At 36.7% G+C, this 26,789-nt stretch overlaps 1 protein-coding gene across 4 annotated transcripts in view; it reads left to right on the forward strand.

Moving 5' to 3' along the window:
* The window catches only part of MTFR1 (mitochondrial fission regulator 1), a 60,151-nt gene that overhangs the window by 13,718 nt on the left and 19,644 nt on the right, over positions 1-26,789 (forward strand). Inside the window, exons 2-4 of one of the 4 annotated variants that reach the window (XM_032882645.1) lie at positions 5,274-5,346; positions 9,534-9,676; positions 15,738-15,836. In XM_032882645.1, the coding sequence (XP_032738536.1) occupies positions 9,611-9,676; positions 15,738-15,836 (165 nt within the window). In that variant the 5' untranslated portion in view covers positions 5,274-5,346; positions 9,534-9,610. Of the gene's footprint in view, positions 1-5,273; positions 5,347-9,533; positions 9,677-13,903; positions 13,977-14,871; positions 14,952-15,737; positions 15,837-26,789 lie in introns of those variants that run through there. The other 3 variants (XM_032882647.1, XM_032882644.1, XM_032882648.1) reach the window with 3 other exon arrangements.

Raw genomic sequence — 26,789 nt, forward strand, 5'->3', positions numbered from 1 at the left:
ATTTTTAGTTTGTGTTATTAGACTTTTTAATATAAGGGTTTTTTGGTTGTTAAGAGATGCAGTGTAGGTCATGAGGTTTATTCATTTGTGAACTGAAAAAAGTGAGACTTATGTGTTAGATTTTTTGCTACGTGCTGTACTTAATTTTGCACGAACAGTATAGAATATTAGTTCTAAATAATTTATTTAGAATTAATAAATAATTCTAAATAATTGCCAATAAATTGTACCCATGGGTCAAATACTATATTATTGTCTTATAATGTAAAGTGTTCTTAAAGTCTCAACCAGACTGAAGTATACCAGTGGTCACTAGATTTGAATTTTAAGTTTTAATTTTCAGAAAGTAGGGCAGGGTGTTGACATAGGATTGACAATTTTTCATTGTGCCAAGTAAGGACATTTTTAAAAAATTGCTTAATATCCATCTACTGTCCCAATATCCTAAAAGAAAAGTACTTTTACACCAGAACATATGAAGAATATTCTCAAAATAAAAGACTGACTTTAAATAGGTTTTTGTTTATGTTTTTTATTTCGTGGTACTTATTTTTCTTTTGCATCCCTGTTTGGCACTAGAATGTGGATTGTCATTTGGGATACATTGATAGGTTTATCTATTAGTATTCTGAGAACAGGAAACCTTATTTTTTAATTAATTAGCCAAGTGAATAAGAATGTTCTGTGAATCCTTTTAGACTCCCGCCACCCCCTGCCACTATAAAATGGTCATACTATTCTTTCATATTGTAAAGATAATTAAATGGCCATTTCCTTGAATAGTTCCCAAAGACCTTATAAAAATAAGCTCCAGTGTACTGCTGTAGCTTTTAAAAGCTTTTAGCATTTTATTTTTTAATTTTAATTTTTATTTGACAGAGTACAAGCTGGGGGGTGGGGGTAGGGGAATGGCAAAGAGGGAGAAGCAGGCTCCCTGCTGAAAAGAGAGTCCAATGTGGGGCTTGATCCTTGTACCCTGGGATTATGACCTGAGCAGAAGGCAGACACTTAACTGCCTGAGCCACCCAGGCACCCCGGTTTTTGGCATTTTAAATTTAATGACAACTTTGTTATTACTGCTAAGAGGGTTACTGTGAAACTATTTACTGCTAATAAACCATTTTTTATTATAACTGTCTCAAGAACATATGCTGCATTTGTTGAAAGCAGTATTGTGTTATCTTTGATTTGATTGCTGTAAACTTTAATTGGTCTCACTATAGACTATTGTATATTTTCATAGTATTTGTGGAGGGAAGAGTAAGTTTGTTTTCAGGGTATGTCTGTTTTCATTCACTCTTGATTTTCTCTTCTGCCCTGTCAACTACCTGTTTCCCCTCCCGAAAACAGTTTGCTATTTCTTACAGTCTGTGTCAAAGCAGGTTAGACGATAAGCTTATACCATCATCATAAAATTCTTGAAGTTAAATTATATATGTATTCATAGAGAACCTAGAAAACAAAATGCAGTCTGATTCTTAGTTATCTTTTTTAAGCCTTTTTTATTTTGAAGTATAACACAAAAAAATGTAAGAAACCTGGATATATAACCAATAAGTTACGACAAACCAAACATCCATGTAATCACCACCCACAGTAAGAAATAGAAAGTTGTTTGAATTCTAGGAAGCTCCTTTATGCTCTCTTCCAATTATTACCTGCCCCCATTCATGGGTAACTACCATTGTAACTGCTTACACTGTAGCTTTGTAGCCTTTTATTATTTTCTTTTTTTTTTAAGATTTTATTTTATTTTATTTATTTTTATTTATTTATTTGACAGAGAGAGAAATCACAAGTAGGCAAAGAGGCAGGCAGAGAGAGAAGGGGAAGCAGGCTCCCTGCTGAGCAGAGAGCCTGATGCGGGGCTCGACCCCAGGACTCTGAGATCATGACCTGAGCCAAAGGCAGAGCCTCAACCCACTAAGCCACCCAGGCACCCCTAAGATTTTATTTTTAAGTAATCTCTATACTTAAGTAATCTCTATACATAGGGCTTGAACTTAAAACCCCAAGGTCAAGAATCATGTGCTTTGACTGGCTGAGCCAGCCAGACGCTCCCCTTCTCTTATTTTCTTAATGCCTCTGTGATCTGTAGTGATGTCCCCCATTTCATTCACTTATAAGTGTCTTTTCTTTTTCCTCAGTAAATCTCATTAGAGGTCGGTCTTTGTTATTGTTCTTTCCAAGGAACCATCTCTTGGCCTGGTTATACTTCTTTGTCTTGATAGTTCTCTGATGCTTTCAGATAGATGATTTTCATATTTTGTCGTTTATTTGACCTCATGGGATGATAGTTTGTCTGAAATTCTGTAGTTTGTTATAAATAAATTCTTCTAGGTATCTGTTTACAATTGAGATAGTGTTGAAAAGGCTTAGATGCCCTTCATTTAATATTCTAATATTAACGTAGCAACTGTTATTATATTCTATACACTGTGCTAAGGGCTGGGGTCACTGTGATGAATAAGAAGAGTTTTGCTCTTAAGGTGACTGAGTGCTGTGGAGGAGTTAAGCACTTTAGGTACATTGTTGTAATGTGCAATTTAGGAGAATGTATACAGGAGGGCCCTGATCCTCGTTGATCAGGAAAAACCTCTTGGAGAAGGTAATGGCTAAGCTAAATAAAGAATGCATAGGAGCTAGCTTGACATAGAGGTACTGTAGGGGGTGTAGAATAATGGATTATAGAAAAGTCCAGAGAGCCTGTTGAATTTCTAGAATTATCTGTAGGACTGGATTAAAGAGAAGAGTGTGAAAGAGAGGATAGGAAAGTACAGAGACCAGATCATAAAGGACTTATTGCAGTACTGAGAATGGCTAGAAAAGGGAGAGCAAAATTTGTGGAAGGTGATTACGACATTACAGACTTAGAATAGCTGTAATGGATTGGAGTAGAGTAGCAGTGGAAATGGAATCTGATATTTAGGAGGAAACCTAGATCCTGATTGTAGAAAATGGAAGAAAGAAGGAATAACTTGACAATATGGGTGCCATTTGCTGAGGTAGGGAACACATGAGCAGCAGATTTAGGAAGAAAATTAGGGAGTTGAGTTCTGGATTTCTTTGGTTTGAGAGCAGATGGGAGAAACCAGAAGTTGGCATGTGATTGAAGTTGATGTGGGACAAGAAAGAGAATTTATGTATGCAGTGTGGAGCTGATATAATGAGACCTGTGAGTGGAGGGAGTGTAATCCTGAGCACTCAGGAGGAGGAACAGGAGAAAATGGGGGACAGAATAGGTGTATAGGTTAAATGTATGACATGTGAAGTTGCAGGATGTCGACAGAGTTCCTGTTAGATTACTTTTTTGTTATTTGAAGTACTATGCTTGGTCATCTACTGAGAAATGATGGAGGTAAGGGTTCGAGAGATTTGGGTAATGTGGAGAAGGATTGAAAAAGCTTCTTGGAGAATGGAAGAGGGACAAGAGTAAGAAAATATTTTCCTAGGATGCTAGATAGGAGTGAGAGCCCATTTGAGAACAGAGGTAGAACATTTGTAGCAACATCAAAATGTAAGTCTTAGTACTTTTTCTACAGCCCAATTCTAGGACATGTAGCCTGCTGAGTTAATCAAGGCCTGGCTTACAGAAGGGAGTTGAAAATACTGACAAAGAGTGGTTCAAGTGATCTTTGGCTGCATGGGGTAGAAGAAAGTGAAGGGATTTATTAGGTTGATGAAAATTGCAGGGAGAAGAGACTGAAGGGCTCAGTATGGGCAAAGTAGGACAGAGGAGTATTTGAGGGAAAGCTCGAAGGTGAGATACTTGGTTTTTTTTTAAAGATTTTATTTATTTATTTGACAGAGAGAGAGATCACAAGTAGGCAGACAGGCAGGCAGAGAGAGAGGAGGATGCAGGCTCCCCGCTGAGCAGAGAGCCTGATGCGGGCCTCGATCCCAGGACCCTGGGATCATGACCTGAGCTGAAGGCAGAGGCTTTAACCCACTGAGCCACCCAGGCGCCCTACTTGGTTTTTTTTTAACTTGTTTTTTTTAACTTCTAGATTTTGTTTTTAAATGAAAAACAAACTATACAAAGAAAAGTTCACTCCTACCCTCACTGGCCAGTTTTAAGAGTTTAATGTGTGTCTTTCTCTAAATAACTTGAGGATTTTTGTTTTTTTTACAGAAGTGAAATCATTATTAACATATTCTTCCTGGGGGCGCCTGGGTGGCCCAGTGGGTTAAAGCCTCTGCCTTCGGCTCAGGTCATGATCCCAGGGTTCTGGGATCGAGCCCCACATCGGGCTCTCTGCTCTGCAGGGAGCCTGCTTCCTCCTCTCTCCCTCTCTCTGCCTGCCTCTCTGCCTGCTTGTGATCTCTGAAATATTCTTCCTGTATCATGTATATGCTGTCAAGTCATTACATAGACTGTCACTTTTTTAAAAATTTGAAAATAGTTGACACAATGTTAATGAGTTTCAGGTATACAATGAAATGATTCAACAACTTTATACATTGTGCTGTGTTCACCACACGTGTAATTACCCTCTGGACTCTCACTTAATAGATGCATAATATTTTCTAATAGGAGTATACTATAATTTAATTAACAGTTTTATTGACAAACATTTAAAGTTGACCCAATTTTGTGAGTAGAAAAAGTACTGTAGACAATACCTTTATACATGTATTTTTATGTATAATGCTTTTATTTCTGTGAGAGAAATTCCTCAAAGTTGCATTATTTGGTCAAAGGCTATGCGCGTTTTTAAAGCTTTTATTTGAAGCATAACTTACATTGAGAAAAATATATAAGAGGGCGCCTGGGTGGCTCAGTGGGTTAAGCCTCTTCCTTCGGCTCAGGTCATGATCTCAGGGTCCTGGGATCGAGCCCTGCATCAGGCGTTCTGCTCATTGGGGAGCCTGCTTCCCCCTCTCTCTGCCTGCCTCTTTGCCTACTTGTGATCCCTCTCGCTCTGTCAAATAAATAAATTAAAATCTTAAAAAAAATATGTAAGGGTACATTTTGATAAGTTTCTGTTGGAAGGTGGAAGGAAGGACTGTATAGTATCCTCCACCTGAGAAGGCACTTAGGATTGAAAAACGCAGAGGCAACTCCATACAGTTTATACAGAGTTTTATTCAGGGTAACTTACAGGATCGGTTTGACGACTGTCTGGACATCTGTGCAGCTTTTCTCTGAAAAGTCCATATCTTAGTCTAGATGTCACAGAGTGAGGGTACACGCAGGAGGGTATTGTAGTGAGATCAGAAGGCTTGTGCGCACTTCATTGACAGCTAACCTTGAGGCGCCATCTGTGCTTCAGAAGAGGGAAAGACTTTTATCTCTAACAGACTCGTGGGAGTCCAAAGCAAGTCTCCTTGGAGGGTATTTCTAAGGTATGTATATTAATCTCCAAGGAGCCAGGAATACATAACCATAAGACAGGTGATTGAGCAAGTGGATGTGAACAAGAAGGAGAGCTAAAGATAGAGCGAGTATTGTTAACTCTTCTATAGTTTCATAGAATAAACAAACACACCTAAGTATCTCTCTATGTTAGAGATAGAGTATTGCCAGCACCCTCAGAAATCCTTTTCAGGCCTCCTACCAGTCAGTACCCCTATCTCCAACAGTAAAACAAAACAAACCTTGGGGGGAAAAAAATCCCTAATCTATGATTAACTTACTTTTAATTTTACCTAAAAGTAAGTTTGGATCTTTATATGAATGGACTTACACAAAGTATCCTGTTGAATGTATCATTTCTGTGAAAATTAAAATTACCCAACACTAGTAAATACAAGATATTTATGATTTACTAGTGCTAATGAGGCCAAAACATGGAATAGGGAAATTAGGGAAATACTTGGAATAGAGAAGATGACTTTGCTACAGTCATAGCTAAATGATGGGGAATGACTTGAATGTTCTTGAGTCAACCCTTATAAGCAGTACAGGATAGTAGGTAAACCCAGAGCTGTGCTTCCAAAGGAAAGGATTTCTTTTTCTTTTTTTAATAAGGGATTAATTTGTGTACAGCAAAATTCACTCAGTTTGGCAAACATTTCTTTGATGAATGTAGTCATGAAACCATCACCACAATACCCATGTTCCCCAAACTTCCCTTGTGCTCCTTTGTTAAATAACCCTTCCACCTCAGTCTCTGGTGACCACTGGTCTGTTTTTTTGTCCCTTAGTTTTGCTTTTGAGAAAGTTTTTTAAAGAGGTTAGAGAAGTTACTGGTTGGAACAGCACTGATAGTGTGAGAGAATAAGCAAGCAGGAACCCTTTGAGAAGGCTTTGAGGCAGCATTGTAAAAGGAGAAGCCCAGTTTCAGTTTAGGAAGGGAAGGGACATTTACTCTTAAGGAATAATTTAGAGAGCTTGTTGGAGAAGCTTGGAGGAGGAGCTGGCAGTAGGAGGCTATCACCTGACTATGTAACCTCTTTTCTGGATTTTTCTATTTAACAAGAACCATTTCCTTTCTTGAAATTTCCTTTTTTTTTCCTTTAATGACAAAACTCTTCTTATTTTTCTGCTACCTTTTGATCTTTTTCCCTAGGGGCTTTTATTCCAGCTAGTTCCTCAAGTATTTCCTGAAGTTTCTATCCTGGCTTCTTAGTCATTCACTCTTAGATTTCATCTCCTTTATCTAAGCTGTGCTCTCTAATAGTCTAATCGTTAGCTCAGATTGCAAAACATCTCTTCTCGGCAGAAATAATTTTATATTTTTATATATATATATATATAAATACAAATATAAATTTTTTTTTTTTTAAAGTGTGAGCATGAGTGGGGGAGGGCAGAGGGAGAGAGGAATCCTAAACAGTTTCCACAACCAGCAAGGACCCCTACATGGGGCTTGAACTCACGACCCTGAGGTCATGACCTGAGCCAAAATCAAGAGTCTGACGCCCGAGGCACCTGGGTGGCTCAGTTGTTTGGGCAACTGCTTTCGGCTCATGTCATGATCCTGGAGTCCCGGGATCAAGTCCCACATCGGGCTCCCTGCTGGGCCGGGGAGTCTGCTGCTGCTTCTGATCTCTTCCCTCTCATGGTCTCTCTCTCTCTCTCTCTCTCAAATAAATAAATAAAATCTTAAAAAAAAAAAGAGTCTGATGCCCAACCCACTGAGCCACTCAGGTGCCCTGCTGTCAAAAATAATTAAAAAAAATAAAAACAAGAAAAACCAAAAAAACTATCCATTTAAAAAATAAGCAAAAGACACTTTGGAAAAGAAGACACCCAAATGCCCCCCAAACATGTAAAGAACTCACTAGAATGGCTAAAATTTAAAAGACAATACCTAGTATTAACAGAGATTGTAGACTAACTGGATCTCTCTCAGTGACCTGCTTTCAGGAGTGTAATTGGTACAAAAACTTCAGAAAGGTGTTAGTTTCTATTAAAGATGTAGCAATATATATCCATCTTTACAGATCTTCTTGGCTGATGATGGAGTTACGTCCCAGTAAACCCTTTGTAAATGGAAGATACAAAAATCTAAAATTCATTTAATACACCTAATTTACTGAACATCTTAGTCTAGCCTATCTTAAATATGCTCAGAACCCATCAGCCTACAGTTGGGCAAAATCATCTAACACAAAGCCTATTTTATAGTAAAGTGTTGAGTGTCTCCTGTAATATTCTGTTCTAAAAGTGACAAACAGAATGGTTTTAAGTCTATAGGTTGTTCATCCTTGTGATCACGTGGCTGACTGGGCGTGCAGTCACTGATGCTGCCCAGCATCATGTGAGAGTATCTACCACATACCAAAAGCCCAGGAAAAGATCAAAATTCAAAATTTGAACTATGGTTTCTACTGAATGTGTATTTGCTTTCACACTGTTGTAAAGTAAAAAAATTCTAAGTCGAACCGGTGGTAAGTTGGGAACTGTCTGTATGTATATCGTGTAATCTAGCAGTTTTACTCCTGGGCGTATACTCAAGGGAAGTGAGTTGTTATGTGTACCTTACTATGCTGTGTACAAGAATTATTTTAGCAACTTTGTTTGTAATAAATAAAAGATGGAAACAACCTAATGTTCATGAACAGTAAATTGGGTAAGTAAATTGTGGTATAGTAATACAGTGAACTACCACTACTACTACACAGCAGTGATAGAGAACTATGATTTACAAACAGTGTGGTTTAATCTCAGACATTGTTAAGTGAAATAAGCCAAACACAAAAAGGAGTATATACAGTGGGCAAAACTATTAAGTGCTCGTAACATTAGAATAGTAGTTCAATAGGGAACTTTCGGGGTTTGGGAAATGTTATGTGTCTTGATTTGGGTGGTGGTTACCCACGTCTATACATATATAAAATTCATCTAGCTAGACACATAAAATTGATATACTTTTCTGTATAAGTTACACCACATTTAAAAAAAAAAAAAAAGGGATAGGTTTTCAAATCCTATGTAAAACCATCCTTTTTTTCCCCTGACTAGTTATTTGTCCATCATTTCCAGCTTTGACCTTATTTATTTTTGGACCTTTTGCTATTTTTCTTCCCATTAACTCTCAGTATACATGTTTAAAAGCAATAGTAGATATTGGTAACACTAAAATATATCTGTCTCACCAAAGTTCTAGTCATGACCATTTCACAGTTACCAATAAATTAGATATTACTGCCAGTGCTTAGAGTTGTTACAAACTTTGATTTGTCATTAAGACTTGGTTCTTTTCAGTTCATGTTTCAGCCAGTGTCTGGTGTGTTTGTAGTGCCCTTTATCTCCCCGTCCCCCAGTTTATGAAGTTCTTAAAGTGTAGACAATAGAGTCTTTGTTTCTGGTCCTTAACGGGATGAGCTTGCATCAGAATGTAAATCAAATATACTACTAAGTAGACTGATTCTGTTCAGCAGTTTCTGGTTTTTTGTTTGTTTTTGTTTTTAGCATTTTCTGTTTTTAATCAAGACTGCGTTGATGAGGAAGCAGCACATTGACATGATTTTGTTCAAACTCCTTGTTTCATTGGAGACCAACACTTTCAGTAAACTGGGTTATGCTGTATGATGAGTTAACAATTTAATTCTGTCAGATTTGTAGTACATATTGATGGGGAAGGAGATGAGAGGCAGGGGTTATAGTGCCAATACTGTGGAAGGACCTTCTAGCATCTGAATTCCTGTACCATATATCTGGGATTCCTTTATGATTTTTGGTGGGAGGCAGAATCTGCTCGTAACTATAGACAGGTAGATTTGGCCAAGCAAATGCCACCAGTATAGATCGCAACTTAGGAGCCAGCAGAAAAGTGGGAACTGGCAGAATGTTGTGTCAGGTTCTTTTAAGATTGTTACCTACTAAATATCTTTTCATAGAAACATTTTCGACTTAAATTAGCCACAGTGGGTGTTTATTGCTTCCAAATAAAAAACCCTGGTTGGAAAAAAATAGTTAAAAAAATATTGTACTGTTTATTCAAAACTGATCACAGGCAAAATTGTTTTAAGTACACACAAAAGTTTTAAAATGTTTTAGACTAGACTTTGTGAGACATGTTGCAGACTGTAAATATTCTAAATAACAATTATTTCATTTTAGTGTTTGCATTTTAAAATTTTAGTGTGCTTATTGGACCATGTGCTGCTATGTATGCCTGAAATACTTGAAATGCAAATTTGGAGACACTTTGCCATCTAAATGCTTGGCTGGATTAAGCGCCTAATTAGGATGGTTTTTCAACAGGTTGGAGGAAGCATGCAATCGGTGAGTGCTCCTAATTAATTTTTTAAATCCAGACATATATATGTTTTGAGAATTTTTTCTGAGAACGTGAAATGAATTTATATATGACCAACATTTTAAATTCAATATGTTTATTTAAGTCATAGAAGTGAATCTTTACCTAGTATCCTAAGTACGGGAGTAACATTTTGAGTTAAATTGAAAATGTACCAGTATTCATGTAACTGTTAAAAGCAGTGCATTCGTTAATAGTGAGAAAAGAGATAACATAGAAATCATTGGATAAAATGAGACTACCACTTGACAACTCTGAATGTTGTAGACTTACTGAATCCCGTTATAACATTATCACACAACTTTTAAGGTAAAAGGTAAGTCATGTCTTCTGATAATACAACGACTATGTATGTGAAGAAAAAATGAGTATAATCTGTGTGAAAGATGTTCTGATCTTGATCTTATTTGATCTTATATCTTTTTTTAAGATCCAGTGTGAAGTTACTAGACCAGTAGTTGTGCCAGGCATGTCTTACAAATAATTTGTTTTTCATTTTCACACTCAATATTTTGCATTAATAATGTGGAATTCTGTTTTATTAAAGATACAGTCAGGTTACATAATATGAATATGGGTGTATATGTGTGTGTATATGTATACATATATGTATTTTTTTAATAATGGGTATACTTTTTAACGTACTACTTGTACTCTTGTTTTTATTTTGTGTCTTTTTATGTCTTGTTAAGAGAAAGTCAAACTTTGAATCTCTCAAACCCCCCCCCCACCCATTACATCTATTTTCTTTGGAGATAAAAAGCAAAGAACCAAATAAAATTACCTTTTTTAGTAGCTGCATAATTTTGATATTATTAGCTTGAGGATAAGCAATAGGAAAACGGTTTCTGAATTTAATAGTATTTTCATCTTTTTCAGTTACATTTTCCTGTTTTGAACTTCACTTAATGCATCTTATACCACCTTTCTCATTTGTTTACCATCATTTGGTTACAGAGAGTAGATTAACATTTTAGTACTGACAGTGAAAAATTTCACTTGCTTCCAGAAAAATGGGAAGCTCTTGTAATTTAAAATTCCCCCAATGTAAAGCTTTACAATTTACAGTTCTTCTTCTTTCCAATTTTAGTAAGAAATAAAATTTAAGAGAGGGGTACCTGGCTGGCTAAGCCAGAAAAGCATGCAACTCTTGATTTCAGGATCCTGAATTTGAGCCCCACATTGGGCATAGAGATTACTTTAAAAAAATAAAATAATTGAAAAAGAAGTATAATTTGGTGAAAAGATCATAGATCCTGGATTCAAACAACTCTGGGTCTGAAATTGGTCTCTGCCAGTTACTTTCTGCATGTACAAATTATAGATAAGAACTACTGCAGGGTTAGCGTGTGGATTAAATGACTGTGGATTAAATGACACCTAGTACAGTGGCTTGTATGTAGTATAGATACATTCAATAATGGTTAATTTTCTATGGTTTTGCTCTGTCATTCCCCCCAACCCTGGCCCCAAGTCAGGCGAATGTGACTAATGCTGATTGAGACCGAAGTGCAGAAGTTTGTTTCAGAAACAGATAACACAGTTTATTTAGCTTGTTCATTTAATTTAGCTTTGTTCATTTTGCCTTTCATCCATGTTCATCATGTTCATTCATGCCTTTTTTCATCCCCCTCCCCCCCAAAAAAAAAACAAAAAAAAAACAAACCAGGTAACAGCATCAACTTACTCCCTATATTGTAGAGTATTCACAATTAAGGCCCTAGCAACTGAAAAGACTGTTTTTTTTTTTTTTAATGTAACATAATCATTTTTTTTTCCTTTTCAAAGGTTTTATATATTTGACAGAGCATAAGCAGGGGAGCAGCAGGCAGAGGGAGAGGGAAAAGCAGGCTCCCCACTGAGCAGGGAGCCCGATATGGGACTCGATCCCAGGACCCTGAGATCATGATCGGGGCCAAAGACAGACGCTTACCCAACTGAGCCACCCAGGCACCCTCATATAAATCATCAACTTTAATCCGTTAACTGAAAATCTATATAGAAATAAGTTTTCTTTTAACATAAAGCAGTTTGATACTTCGGAATTGTTTAGTTTCTAAGATCTCTTAACATGCTGCCCAAGTGTAAGAAGGTATAGTCTACCAAGATTTTACTTTTGGACATCTGAAAATAAAACTTCTTTGCTCCCTTTCAGTAGTAAATACATATTTTCCCATTGTTTGATAATGAACTTAATACTATGTTTGAAAATATTCCAGGTAGGAACTGCCTTCATCCTTTACATGTTTTATCTGCTTAAAAAGAAAATGTGCAGCTTTGAGATTAGAGTTTTGTTTTTGCCATTAGAACAACTGTTTATTAGCTCTTTGTATTTTACTGTACACATCAGCACTGTAATGGCAGTCACTGATTGATTTACTATATCCAGTTCTTTTGTCTAAATTATGTATGTTCAGTAAAACGATACTTTGTTTTACAGGTATACCACAGTCAGAGCAAATACCTAATTAGTATTAGTAATATATTTCCAGTAATACTTAAGAATTGTAACTTTGTTTTCCTTTTGTGCTTTGGAGGAAGAATGTCAATGTGGCTAAGAGTTTAGAGTAAGGAAGAAGAGAACTGTGGAAAGTGTTTTCTTTAATTGGGGATTTTAAATTGTTATAGTTTCATCTTCCTGTCTCTAGCCTCTTTCCCCAACACACACTTCGAATTTTCCCCTGGCTCCCTTGGAGTTAAGGATTTGTATTTTGTTGTGTCTTAGACTCCTTGAAATTTTGATTAATGATTTGGACTTTATTCTAAAAAAATACCACATAAACACACAATTTTGCATATAATTTCAGGGACTTGACCCCAGAATAAAGACCCTTGCATTAATATGAAGTAGCTAATCTTGAGAAAAATATATTTATTTAGAATTGAATTTATACTTTTTCCTGCTAAATGGTACCTCTGAAGTAGTAATTTAGATTAAACTGGTCTATAACAGATGAATTACCACATGAAACTTGAGTACAGTCATCACGATGAGACAGATGATAGCTTCAGATTCCAGGCTCACACTTCAACACTTCTACAATAGCATTTCACAATGTTAAAAAAGAACAAATTGCTTTCTTGTTGTCATCCTCCTCCTTGCTGTCATCACTTTCAAACACTGTTTCTAAATGTTAGGGACTGTCATTACTAGACACAGACATGCAAACACACATGCACACATTCATTATTAGATTATTTGTCAGTAGTCATAAAGCAAAGCAGAGTTTTTCTGTTTAATAATAATAGCTACTTAATTATTTTCTAGTGGAATTGAATTCTTATTTCTTAATGAAATCCATTTGGTTAGCAGTGCTAGTTTTCTCCCTTCTCTCTAACATCTGAAAAAATATTAATGACAGTTTATCTTGAGAGGAAGTCTTCCCTTCTCCTGTATACCGACAAGACAACAGTTCAGCCACCAGTTAGGGAAGGAGATACACTTGGGCCTTACAGTCTCCCAGTGCACAGATGGTGACTTTTCAGTACCATCTGTTCATTATTTCTTCACAGCCATTTACAATTTCTCCCACTCCATGATGGCTGAGTAGAAAAAATGAAGTAGGACCGAGTTTTAGGGTTCCTGGAAGTTAGCAGCTCTTTACCGTCACTTTTTCCTAAAGTCAAGTAAAGGTTATGACTCTTCTTTCTAAATATTCTGATCATAAGCTTAGATAGACCCTTCTTCATATTTCTTGGTGCTAAGTGCTATTCAATTCATAAATAACAGAAAAACAGTGTTAGTCTGCTGTATATACTTTGAAAAAAATCACATAAAGCAACCTGTTTTTACTTCCTTTAGAATTTTGTATAAGAAGCCTAAATAGTCTACTTAGTCCTTAAAAGTAAAAGCTGAATCTTTGGCCACCTTTTCTTATAGAAGTCACCTGGTACTCTTTTCCTTCTGATATTAAGCAGATGGGAAGATAATAGTTGAAACTTAGCCCTGAAGCATGCATAGCAAGGAATGCTAAAAGTTGGCAGAAACATTAGTTCCTGACCTTGGCAAATCCTTTCCAAATTTTTCATTGTGAGTTTCTTGCCCTCTTCATCTCCAGTTAAGATCTTTGCATACTGAAGGGATGGGAGATTCACTTTAGATTCTGTAATTGTCACATTGTGATGCATAGTGTTCCACTACACCTACATCATAGGAGAATTTTGACTTGTGACTAAATACAAGATTCAGGAAGAGAAGGGATGGTATAGGTGCTATTGCCCTGTGGGTTTCTTTTTAAAAGATTAAGACCTATGAACATGTATAAGGTAGAGTTTGCTTAAATACTGTCTTAGAATTACTTGCCCATATTCTTATTTTGTCCTTGGCCTCTTATGTTGAATTTGTAAAACTGTGATGCTTCCCATTTTTGTCAAGTCCTGTGTTTTTCTTCTCGGTCCTCATGTGTTATTATTATTAGTCGTTTGATCCATCATTGGTGTGAATGATTTGCATTCCTCAATTACAGGTAATTCTCTAATCTTCACAGTAACTTTGCCTCTTAACATTCTTTGTTTAATATTCATATTTCAAAATCGATGTCTTCTTTCTAGTGTCCTATTTCCCACTCTGTACCATCTTTTTAATTTATATTTCCTAAGCAAGAGTTCAGTTTTTATTGGTTATAGTAGCCAGCGTAGGGTATAATACTTTCTGGACTCTCGTGGGTAATAGTCAGTGAAACTTTGAACATACTGATGATTTGTTAGGTAAAAGCTGAGGCATATACCAGAGCTATTATATACACATCCCCATGAACTTCACTTTGAGCCCTACTGTTATATCTAAGTGGGTTGAGTTGCGAAAATCTAAGAAGTCAGATTACTTCTATGCCCCTTTTACAAGTTGTGCATGCTTTTAGAATGGTTTAAAAGTCTAATTTGGATTATTTGTTGGAGCCACTGCTGTTTACAATAACATTTATCCCTTGTTTATACTGCATATGTTACGGTAGTTCCATTCCTTAAATTAGAACGGCCATGGCATGACTAAAAAGGGTCAATTTCTATTGCTCAGAATTCATGCCGCTGATTTGGTATTACTTATTTAGTTTTAGAATATAATTGAATGTAAAATTTAATGAATTAAGTGGTCATATCATTCTTACTCTTTTCTTTTTAAATTGCTTTTAATAGCATACCACCTCTCTGCCTTTCTGTCCAGGCTTTCAAGTGTAGCACTCAAAACAGATGGATAGTTTTTCTCTTTAAGGAAAAATCATGTACTTGGGGAGAAGTTTCAAGGTACTTTATAATGATTTAACATTCTACATGTGTGTGTGTGTTTTTTCTTTCTTTTTTTTTTTTTTTTGGTTTGCGTTTTGCTTTGGGAGTTTGTTTTTGCATAAAGCATAGCATAACGTCCTCTATGTATTATGATTTCATCTGAGGAATTTTGCTAGTTAGGGTCACCACAAGCTCATTTAGCCTTTGTATAAATTAGGAAAAGATACCTTTACCTTGCGACAAGGCCTCACAAAAAGATGCAGTGCAACTGGATATTTGGCCTACACTTAACCTTGACCAGACATTCTTGTGTAGCAAACAAAAGCAAAGTACCCTGAATGGTACAACTTCAGAATCTGAACTTTGTACTGATTTGGGTTTGTTTTGAAAAGTCCATTATAACAAAAGTAGCTCACAGTTTAAAAAAATTTGTGTGTATATAAAGTTCTAAAACTAAAAATATAGCAGAGGAGAGAGAAATCGTTTTCCTTTACAGAATAAAATGAAAACCTAATGAAAATGCAGTTTTTTACTTCAGATGTATTATTTTACAATTACTAGTTATTCTTCTGTGTTTTTTATATAATGCCTTACATTAAACTTTGTGTTAATCATAACCAGCTATATATATCCTTTAACTTCTAATTGAGAAATATTAGCTCATTTCCCGTAACACGTAGAGCATTCTGATCCCTTAATTAAAGTGTCAACATGTGTGCAATTAATTGTCCAGTGTTTTGTAGTACGAACTACAAACCTTTATAACTCTTGTAATTAAACTTTTGGTTTTTCCTACTTCCTCAGGTACTTTGGTCTGGGAAGCCATATGGTTCATCTCGAAGTATCGTAAGGAAAATTGGTACTAACTTATCTCTGATCCAGTGCCCAAGAGTTCAGTTTCAGGTACTCTATATATTTTGAAATTTCATATTAATATGTGCATTAGAAATACAAATAGGCAAGACAATTTTTTTTTTTTAAAGATTTTATTTATTTATTTGACAGACAGAGATCACAAGTAGACAGAGAGGCAGGCAGAGAGAGAGGGGGGAAAGCAGGCTCCCTGCCAAGCAGAGAGCCCGATGTGGGGCTCAATCCCAGGACCCTGAGATCATGACCTGAGCTGAAGGCAGAGGCTTAACCCACTGAGCCACTCAGGCGCCCTAGGCAAGACAATTTTAAAAGTAATTTTGAACCTTTCCCTCTGTTGATGCTACTGTCAGTAAAAGACAATAAAATCATAGTAAAGTCTTTCTAATTTTACTTCTTCTGTGAAGTGATTATTCAAGCTTTTAAAGTTCTTAAGACACTTAATCCTTCTTAAGAATACGTAGAATACATCTTTATAAAAGCATATAATAAGCCAAGGAGTTGTTAATTCCCAGGTGACCTCAAACATGGCCTTATGTTACTTAAGAAGCTTCAGATACTACCATTGTTTTCTTTATCATACCTTCTCCCTTGGATAGCCATTCTGTTCTCCTACTAGTTTATTTTTCGATATCTCTGTGGATTCCTTGTAAGTTGCTTTCTCCGTGCTTGGTTTAAAGCTTAGCATTAATTGTAGGAACCATTGCTTTTAGAAAGGACAGTGTCAAGACAAAGAAGTAATTGTTGTCTGAATGAGAGGATAGTGAAACCCTAATTTGGGAATACTTTTAAATGTACAGGTCTTAGAATTCTCTTATAGCACCAGATAGGGAGCAACTCTGTTCTTTGCTTGGAGATAAATTGTTATTTTCTGGATTGGGCTTTGTTCCTTATTGTTGTAATAGTGTTAGACATGTTCTTGTTTTTCACTAATTCTCTACAACAGTAATACTGCAGAATATTTCAGTTCACCATTTAAGAATGTAAACTTCAGATAGCTATACCAATTTTAAATAATAGATTAGCATATGAAATGTGGAAGATATATTTAATTCATAATTCAGAAGCTCAGAAGTGCCCCTGAAAGTTTATTTGATATTACTGATTTACTCATAAATCAATTCTCCTGGTAGATGGAGGTAAAAATCTGTTCCTAAGTAAGCAGTAGAAATTAGCATTTGTTCAGGTTGACTAACGAGATTGTTCATTATTGTGCTCATAATCCTGCTTGCAAATTGACTGGCAAAACCTTTGTACATCAGTCTAGAAAGTGACAGATTGGAATTTTCCAAGAAATAATATTTTTATCAAACTATAGGCTTTTGAAAAAATAATGAAAATGAAGAAATCTGTGGTGGTAACTCCCAAGCACAATTTCTGAGAATTCAACTCAATTAGACACAAAATGCTGATTGCTGCATTTGCTAGCTTCCTTCAAAATAAACTACGGTTGTTAACTAGGGCTTATTAACTTTTTTTGGATTGCTCAGTTCCATTAAAATTTTCTTTTTATCTGTTAATGTATCTACTTAACCTAGTTGCAGGAGAACTTAAGCATGGTCTTTGTGTTCATGTAGCTAGAGATATATAGAAGGACTATATATATATATATATGGTATATATATATAGAAGGTAATCTAGAATTTTTTAGTAAACATTTTTTAGTAAAAACCCAAATCTGCCTTGACAGTGAGCTGAAATACTAGAGCCAAGTACATTTTCTTGGATCTCTCCAAGAGATCTTTTTCTCTGTGTTACTAGTCACTTAAAATGGTATGAGCAGAATTAAGCCTATTAGGTTTAGTGCAGGAGCTGCATTTGAATAAAGATGGATAAACATAGGAGAGAGGGATAATGTAAGAGAAAGATTGGTGACCTACTTGAGAATGTAGTGAAAGGTAGAAGACATTTGTTTATAGTGAGAGTTTTATTTCCAGTTGGTTTTACAGTATACTGAGTCTTGTCTTTCTTTCTTTCTCTTTTAAAATTTTATTTATTTATTTGACAGAGAGAGATCACAAGTAGACAGAGGGGGAAGCAGGCTCCCCACTGAGCAGAGCGCCCGATGTGGGGCTTGATCCCAGGACCCTGAGATCATGACCTGAGCCGAAGGCAGACGCTTAACCCTCTGAGCCTCCCAGGCGCCCCTACTGACTCTTTTCAAATTCAAGATCAGTATTTTAAAAATTTTATTTATTTGTTTGTTTGTTTGTTTGTTTTCCAGAAATCACAAGTAGGCAGAGAGGAAGGGAAGCAGGCTCCCCTCTGAGCAGAGAGCCCAATTCGGGGCTCAGTCCCAGGACCCTGGGATCATGACCTGAGCCGAAGGTAGAGGCTTTAACCCACTGAGCCACTCAGGCGCCCCAAGATCAGTATTTTAAAAGATATTTTATTTATTTATTTGCCAGAGAGCGCACGTGCACAAGCAGTGGGATCAGGAGGCAGAGGGAGAAGCAGGCTCCCTGCTGAGTAGGGAGCCCAACTGAGACTTGATCCCAGGACTCTGGGATCATGACCTGAGCTGAATATGGATGCCCAACCCACTGAGCCACCCAGGCATCCCTGAGATCATATTAAAATGAATGTTTTATCTGCTACATATTTTAAGTTTGTATCTTTGTTATATTTTAAATACATCTATCAGTAAAGTAAGAAATGTGGAATTTTTAAAGACATGCAATTTAGAGTAATAAAGTTGAAAATGTGTTTTTGCTATTTTTCTGGTTCATTTAAGGATTTGATTGATATGGAATTTGTTTGGACTATCTAGGAGTCCAGCATGAGTAAATTGTATAGAAAGTCTGGAACTGGGGAACCACAGTTGGACCCAGAGAGTAGATACCATTATGGGGCCATATTCAGGAGACAAAAATCAAAATAGCTTAAACTTGCAAATAGGGCATTCGTGAGTCATTTCAGAAGCAGGAGTTAGATAGTCATGACCAGTCCCTCTAGTGTTCTGGGTAACTTCAGTCTTTTTGAAGATTTATCTGAAACTTGGCATTTTATATTTACTTCCTATATTCCTTTTGACTTTTCTTGCCATTTCTTTTCTACTGCCCACACTCATAGGCAACACATTGACTCTTTCACCCTCAGAACAGTTTTACCTCTGAATTCTTTTTTTTTTTTTTAAAGATTTTATTTATTTATTAGACAGAATCACAAGTAGTCAGGCAGGCAGAGAGAGAGAGGAGGAAGCAGGCTCCCCGAGGAGCAGAGTGCCCGATGCAGGGCTTGATCCCAGGACCCTGGGATCATGACCTGAGCCGAAGGCAGAGGCTTTAACCCACTGAGCCACCCAGGCGCCCCTATCTCTGAATTCCTATAAAGATTTTATTTATTTATTTGACAGAGATCCCAAGTAGGCAGAGAGGCAGGCAGAGAGCGAGAGGGGAAGCAGGCTCTCTGCTGAGCAGAGAACTCAATGCGAGGCTCCATCCCAGGACCCTGATATCATGACCTGAGCCGGAGGTAGAGGCTTAATCCATTGAGCCACTCAGGCATCCCACCTCTGAATTCTTAAGCTTCAGTATGGTTCCTTCTAGATCACACACAATCTTTTCACTGTCATCAGCTGATCTATGTGTCTGCAGATAAATAATGATAGGAAAGGTGGGCCTATTACTTACTGTTGTGAGGCTTAGACAAAATAATCCATGTAAGGCCCTGAATATAATAACCAGTACATAATTAGTGTACAGTAGAAGGGATTTTGTTGCTGTTATTGCTGCCTTAGTTGAATAGCAACATTGCTATGCAAGTAATTCAGCTCCCTGATTTTACAAATTGGATTTATAGAATCAGAAACTAGAACACAGGGTGCCTGGGTGGCTCAGTGGATTAAAGCCTTTGCCTTCGGCTCAGGTCATGATCTCAAGGTCCTGGGATCGAGTCCCACATCGGGCTCTCTGCTCAGCGGGGAGTCTGCCCCCCGCCGCCTGCCTCTCTGCCTACTTGTGATCTCTGTCTGTCAAATAAATAAATAAAATCTTGGGGGGAAAAAAAAAGAAACTAGAACACAGACCAAAACATTTATTTACACCTTCATCCAGTTAATGGACCCAGTGAATATTGGGGTAGGAATAGAATAAGGTAGTAAGTGTAAAAATGCATGTAAAAGCACTTAGTGGTTCTTTGCTGGGTTATTTAAAAAGACTTGTCTATAACCCCATAGCTTTTTCCCATACTTCATTTTGTGAGTGCTGGGAATGAGTTGGCTACTTTACACTCAAAATGGGATCTCTAGACCCTTCATATTTACTTTTTTTTTTAATTAAATTTTTTATTTTAATTCCAGTGTAGTTAACATACAGTGTTATATTAGTTTCAGGCATACAGTATAGTGATTCAGAAATTCTGTACAATACTCAGTGCTCATTATGGTAGGTATACTCTTGAATCCCCATCACCTACTTCCCCCATGCCCCCTCCCACCTCCTCTCTGGTACTTATCAGTTTGTTTTCTGTAGTTAAGACTCTGTCTCTTGGTTTGTGTCTTTTTTTCCCCTTTTGCTCATTTGTTTTGTTTCCTAAATCCCACGTGAGTGAGATCATACGGTATTTCTCTTTCTTTGACTGACTTATTTCACTTAGCATTGTACTCTCTAGCTCCATGCATGTCTTTGCAAATGCCAAGATTTCATTCTTTTTTTACAGTTGAGTAATATTCCTGTGTGTGTGTGTGATTTTCCTTACCCATTCATCTGTTGATAGCCATCTAGGCTACTTCCATAATTTGTCTATTGTAAATAATGCTGCTATAAAAACATCAGGGTGCATGTATGCTGTTGCATTAGTGATTTTGTATTTTTTCTGGGTAAGTACCCAGTAATGTGATTTCTGGATTATAAGTTCTATTTTTTAAGTTTTTAAAGAACCTCCATACTATTTTCCAGAGTGGCTGCATTAGTTTACATTCCCACCAATAGTGCATTAGGGTTCACTTTTCTCCACATCCTTACCATCACTTGTTGCTTCTTGTGTTGTTGATTTTAGCCATTCACATGGGTGTGAGGTGATATCTCATTATAGTTTTGATTTGCAGTTCCTTGATGATAAGTGATATTGAGCATCTTAGCCTGTGTCTGTTGGCTATTTGCATGGCTTCTTTGGAGAACTATCTGTCCATGTCTTCCCATTTTTAATTAGATTATTTGTTTTTTGGGTTTTGAGTTTATCAATTCTTTATATATTCTGGATATTAACCCTTTATCGAATATGTGATTTGCAAATATTTTCTCCCATTCAGTAGGTTGCCTTTTAGTTTTATTTTTTCCTTTGCTGTGCAGAATCTTTCTATTTTGATAATGATAGACCCTTCAGGTTTACTTTAATTGAAGAAAAATAAACTTTCCTTGGCCCTTTAACATCTTTTAAATACATACATTTCAAGCTTGAGTCACAATTACTTCTGGCCATAAGCATTTTTCATATTTGAATATTATGGCCCCTTGGACGTAGAAACCCAGATTAAGACAGAGAGAGTAGGTTCGTTTTTCTCCTAGTACTTATTCCAGTTTCATGAAACCAAAAGAAAATCCTCATGATCCTCAGATCATGGAGGAACTTGCAAAAGCAGTGAGCTCTGGGAGATTGGGAGGAATGGGGTGCAGAGGTTTTAATTTACTGTGGTTCTCAACACTTCATGCATATTTAAATTGCCAGGAACTTTAAAAAATAAAATATATGTGCTCAGGCCTCATCTTGCCAGGTAGTTTTTATATGCCCACCTTCCTTGTGAAACTGAAAACACAGCTTTTAAAAAATACAGGTCCCGCTCAGAGCTCACTAAATCTGAAATTCATATATTTGTTTCTTTTTACCTCTTAAGGAGCTCTTATCCAGCTCTGAGGCTAAAGACTTCAGGCACAGATTATATTTTAGTATTTTGCAAAAGTTTTCCTTAAAGCAGTAACATAATTATCCAGTGACCATTATTAAAGTAAAAGTAATCACAGAATCACTTTGGGGATGCATTTTTATAAATTTTAAATTGTATGAGTTAAAGAAAAAATGGAAACAGCAGCAGCTTATTGGGGTGTTATGTACTATACTTGAAAAACTTAAGGAGAAAAAAAGTGATCTTGAATATTACCAGAAAAAGTGGGGTGGGCCACTTGGCAGTGGGGTGTAAAAGTTTGACTTCCAGCTTTGTAATTGGCAGACCTCTGGGGAATTTAACCTAGGCTACCCTTTTTCCTTGTGGAAACCCTGCCCTACCCAGCCTGTTTTCTGAGATTGCTAGGAGGAGTTGTTGGAATTCATGGTGGAGGGCATTTTCTGTGACCAAACAGGTAATGAGTGAAATTCTTACTGAAGTTCACATACCATGATGAAATCTGGAAGTAAAATAGCTTCTTGTCACAGCCCATCTTTATTTACCAAATAAACTTGAAATCTTCATGTTCTTCTAGGGGCTTTTGATTAAGTGATGGACCAAAACTATGTGATCTCTGCCCTTTTTGGGATACGATTTGTGAGAGTGATAATTAAATATTCTGATAAGCATATAATTACAATTTGTACTCATTTTATGAAGGAAAAAGTAGTATAGCATGGGGGAGGATAATAATGGGAGTCTGTCTGGGAAGGCCCATCTGGAGGAATGACAGGTAAAGATTAGAAAGAGCCAGTTTGCTCAGGTGGGGAGAGGGATGGAATTGGGGGAAGAGAATATGTGCAGAGCTTCTAAGGCAAGATAGAAGTTACTCTTTGAGGAACTTAAAAGAAGGACCTGTCAGGAACTAGTGTGATTGGACTTTGTATGGTATAGTGGTCTCTGGTGTCTGAGGTGTCTGAAGGTTAAGTACCTGGAATAATTCTAAAAATAACTATTAAACTTAAATTTTTTCAGCTCCTCTTTGATATTCCGGAACATCAGAATATAATAGCTAGCATGTGATACCAAACTCTGTTCGGTGTTCATTTTTTGGTTATTTTTAGCTCTAAAATGACTGTTAAGAATAATGAAATTCAAATATAATGTTATGTTTTATAAATTTGGTAGTGTGGCTCAGTGATTTGAAGCCTAACTCTGTAAATAATAATGAATGTTCATGATGTTTTATTTATTCTCAGTAATTGATGACTTCTTTTTTCTTCTTTGATAGAGAAGGAGTGCGCATGCACGTGAAGGGGGGGGTGGGGAGGGGCAGAGGAAGAGAGAGAGAGAGAGAGAGAATCCCAAGCAGGCTCCACACTCAGACTCCACACTGTACAGTCCAAGTGGGGGGGTTGCTTGATCTTATGACCTTGAGATCATGACTTGAGCAGAAATCAAGAGTCAGAAGCTTAACCAAGTGAGTCATCCAGGGGCCCTTCACTAGTTGACTTTTTTTTTTTTTTAAGATTTTATTTATTTGAGAGAGAGACAGTGAGAGAGAGCATGAGCAAGGAGAAGGTCAGAGGGAGAAGCAGACTCCCCATAGAGCTGGGAGCCCGATGCAGGACTCGATCCCGGGACTCTGGGATCATGACCTGAACCGAAGGCAGTCGTCCAACCAACTGAGCCACCCAGGCATCCCACTAGTTGACTTCTTAAAGACTAGTTTCTCCATGGGGATCCTGTTACTTACCATCTTGGGTTATTTATTTATTTATTTTTTTCCAAAGATTCTTTGTATTTGACAGAGATCACAAGTAGGCAGAGAGGTGTCAGAGAGAGAGGAAGAAGCAGGCTCCCTGCTGAGCAGAGAGCCCAATGTGGGGCATGATCCCAGGACCCTGGGATCATGACCTGAGCCGAAGGCAGAGGCTTTAACCCACTGAGCCACCCAGATGCCCCCTTTCTTGGGTTATTTTGACAGGAACATTTCCCTCCATTTATTTGTGGTCTCTCCACCTTCTCTTCCTACTCTTCCACATTCTAAGAATCATGAATAGAAAGTTTAATAAATGCTCAGTTTTGGGGGGGCGCTGGGTGGCTCAGTGGGTTAAGGCCTCTGCCTTTGGCTCAGGTCATGATCCTGGGATCAGCCCCGCATCAGGCTCTCTGCTCAGTGGGGAGTACCCCTCCCCCCGCCTCTGCCTGCCTCTCTGCCTACTTGTGATCTCTATCAAGTAAATAAATAAAATGTTTAAAAAAAATAAATGCTCTGTTTTTATTTTATTTATTTTTTTGAGAGAGGAAAAGAGAGCATGTGCACAGAGTACGGCCTGGGGGGTGGCAGTGGGAGAGGGAAATCTCAGACAGGCTCCACACTCAGCACAGAGCCCAGTGCAGGGCTTGATCTCACCACCCAGAGATGATGACCTGAGCTGAAATCAAGCTATCCAGGTGCCCCTAAATCCTCAGTTTTTAAAAAGGGACCATACTACTTAGAAGCATGAGAATACTGGATTTAGTGTTGTTTACACAGGTATCTGCTTGGCTTATTGTATGTCACTATATTAAAATATGGAAATTCGCTTTCAGTTGTTTTTATTATGGCAGGATAGAAAAAGAATTAATCTGTAAGTAAAAGCTGGAGATTATTATTTTGCTGTGCTGCTTTTAAGAATACATAATTTGCATTGGGCTATAAACAAATGCTGGTAAAATAGACTAAGTCTAATTACTATTAACACAGTTTTTGGCAAGAAACTGAGAGAATCATGGTTCCTAATAACTGTTTATTTTATGAAAAGTCACATTAGGACAAAGTTAGCTCTTCTAATATTTTATTTTAGATATTTCAACTTTTATACAAGCTTTGTATTTTTCTTTGAGTTCTATTAATCAGTTTTACATTATCAGAATATATAAAACTAAAGTTATTATAGTAAAATTCTTGAAATATAATTGAATTTTGGATAATTTAAATTATATCAGATGTTGAATTAAATTCCTTAAAATCAGTAAAAATACAATGCAATGACTGGATTTTTGCTCGGGATGAAATGGTTTTCATGCTTTCTGAAAGGACTTTGGATACTTACAAATCAATATGTGTGAATTTTACTTTTAAGTTTTATTATGCCCTTGACTTTGAAGAAATTTTTTTGTCTGTTCTCTTCATTGTTTTTTTTTTTTTTTTTTTTCTTCCCTTACTAACAATAGCTATGGTAAGACAGGACCTTGCTGGAACTTTTAGTAAGTTGGCTTTGTCTTTTTCAAACTTCCCTTAGGTCATCCATGCATGTCAGTGGCATCTAATCATCCTTCCAACAATTCCATGCCATCAGCCCCCTTGCCTGCACTGGTGTCTCCTTAACTAGTATTTTACTGAGTGAATTGTCCTTCCCATTCCATGCTTGTTGTTCAGTGCATGTTTCAGCAGCAACTGAAATGCCTTTTTTAAAAAAAGATTAGTGTTGTTATTTTTCACTTTTATCTTGTCTTTTCGATGAGTTTGGTTTCCTCAGAGACCCTGTTAGGTTTTTGTTTTTTTAAATGGCATAAATCATTGTTTAATGTAGGTAAATGACTTAAATACTAAGATGACCTTGTTTTGTGGGGTAGGATGTCCATTAGAAATGATACAGATATGGTCAACAGTATGATCAACGTTTTCATCTCATTGAGCACATGTTACAGACATGTTGTTAAACTAAATCCATGGAAAATTTTGGTTTGTGTTTTTTAAGTTTATGCAGAAAGCAACTACATAATGTAAAATTGAGCTGCATCGTTTAATCCTTAATTGTGTTATAAATACTCTGAAAAGCTGTCACAAAATAGGTCAACTTTTCTATTTTTAAGTATTTATTTTTAGAAAAGTATCATTTTGCTTCCATTTGTAAACAGAAATATCTAGGAAGAAAACTTCAATTTTTGTAACTTGTGGGAAAGGAAGAAGTTTTAAGGTCAAAACTTAATTTTGTTTTAATATACCTCACTTCCTACAAACTAGAACTGTATTGCAATAAGATTTTTTAGAATAGTTACAATCAGATTGATCTTCATAAAGTCTAGCACCTTAGGAAGGTACCGTTCAGGTTTTACTTTTTTGATCTTTCACTTTTACAAAACAGCCCATTAAATACTGTATCTTCTAGGAACTTCCATGGGACTGGGGGCCTTTTTTGTTTAAGGATCTCCATGTAACCCACTTGGGACTCTCCCTATTACAATGTTATGGGAATATTAATACATTATTGTGTTTTCAGTAACGGATGGAAATATTACCAGATTTCTCTGTGTCTTGAGAGATGTGATGCCCAGTTAATTTCAGTTGTATAAGATACCCATTGACTGAATATCTGTGTTTATTGACTTACTTGGATAAATTTCTAAAATGTAAGGGGGAAAAGTAGAAAAATCTTTTTGATTTTTCTTTGATCATATCCCTTGACAGTGTACTTCCTGAGGAGTTTACTTCTTTTTTTTCCTTTCTTATGGCCACAGTTATTCCACTACATGCTTTAAAACATTTGTATTTTGAAAGGCTTTTCACTTTAATTCCATTATTATTTTTTGTTTTTGCCCAGGATTAGATTCTTGAATATTTACCCTTTTAAAGCTTACCCTTTTCCTGTTGCCTGTATCTTGTCCTCCCCAAAAGCCATAATTTAAGGCATTTTTTAAAAAAGATTTTATTTATTTGACAGACAGAGATCACAAGTAGGCAGAGAGGCAGGCAGAGACGGGGGGGGGGGGGGAAGCAGGCTCTCTGCTGAGCAGAGAGCCCGATCATGACCTGAGCCAAAGGCAGAGAGGCCTTAACCCACTGAGCCACCCAGGCATTTTAAAAACTTGATATTCTTAGTATGTTATTAAAATGTCAGTTTTCTAATGCTACTTTATTAAGTTGATAATGTTAGGTAGTTATTTCAGAATGCTGGTATGCTAGTGCATACCAGCAGCCAGTATGTTTGATTAAAATTTTTGTTCATAATATTAAAGACATTTTGATTTTTAACTCTTTCAGTATTAATGTGTTTGCAAGGTATATTTTGTCTTTGAGGAAAAAGCATTACATTTAAGTGTAGCTTCCAAAAGTTTGATCTGACAATGACAGTATTAAAAAAGGTTTAAACAGAGCATGGGTTATAGCAGAATCTTTT

The sequence above is a fragment of the Lontra canadensis genome, unplaced genomic scaffold (assembly GCF_010015895.1).
Source record: "Lontra canadensis isolate GAN:19392208 unplaced genomic scaffold, GSC_riverotter_1.0 scaffold83, whole genome shotgun sequence".
NCBI lineage: Eukaryota > Metazoa > Chordata > Mammalia > Carnivora > Mustelidae > Lontra > Lontra canadensis.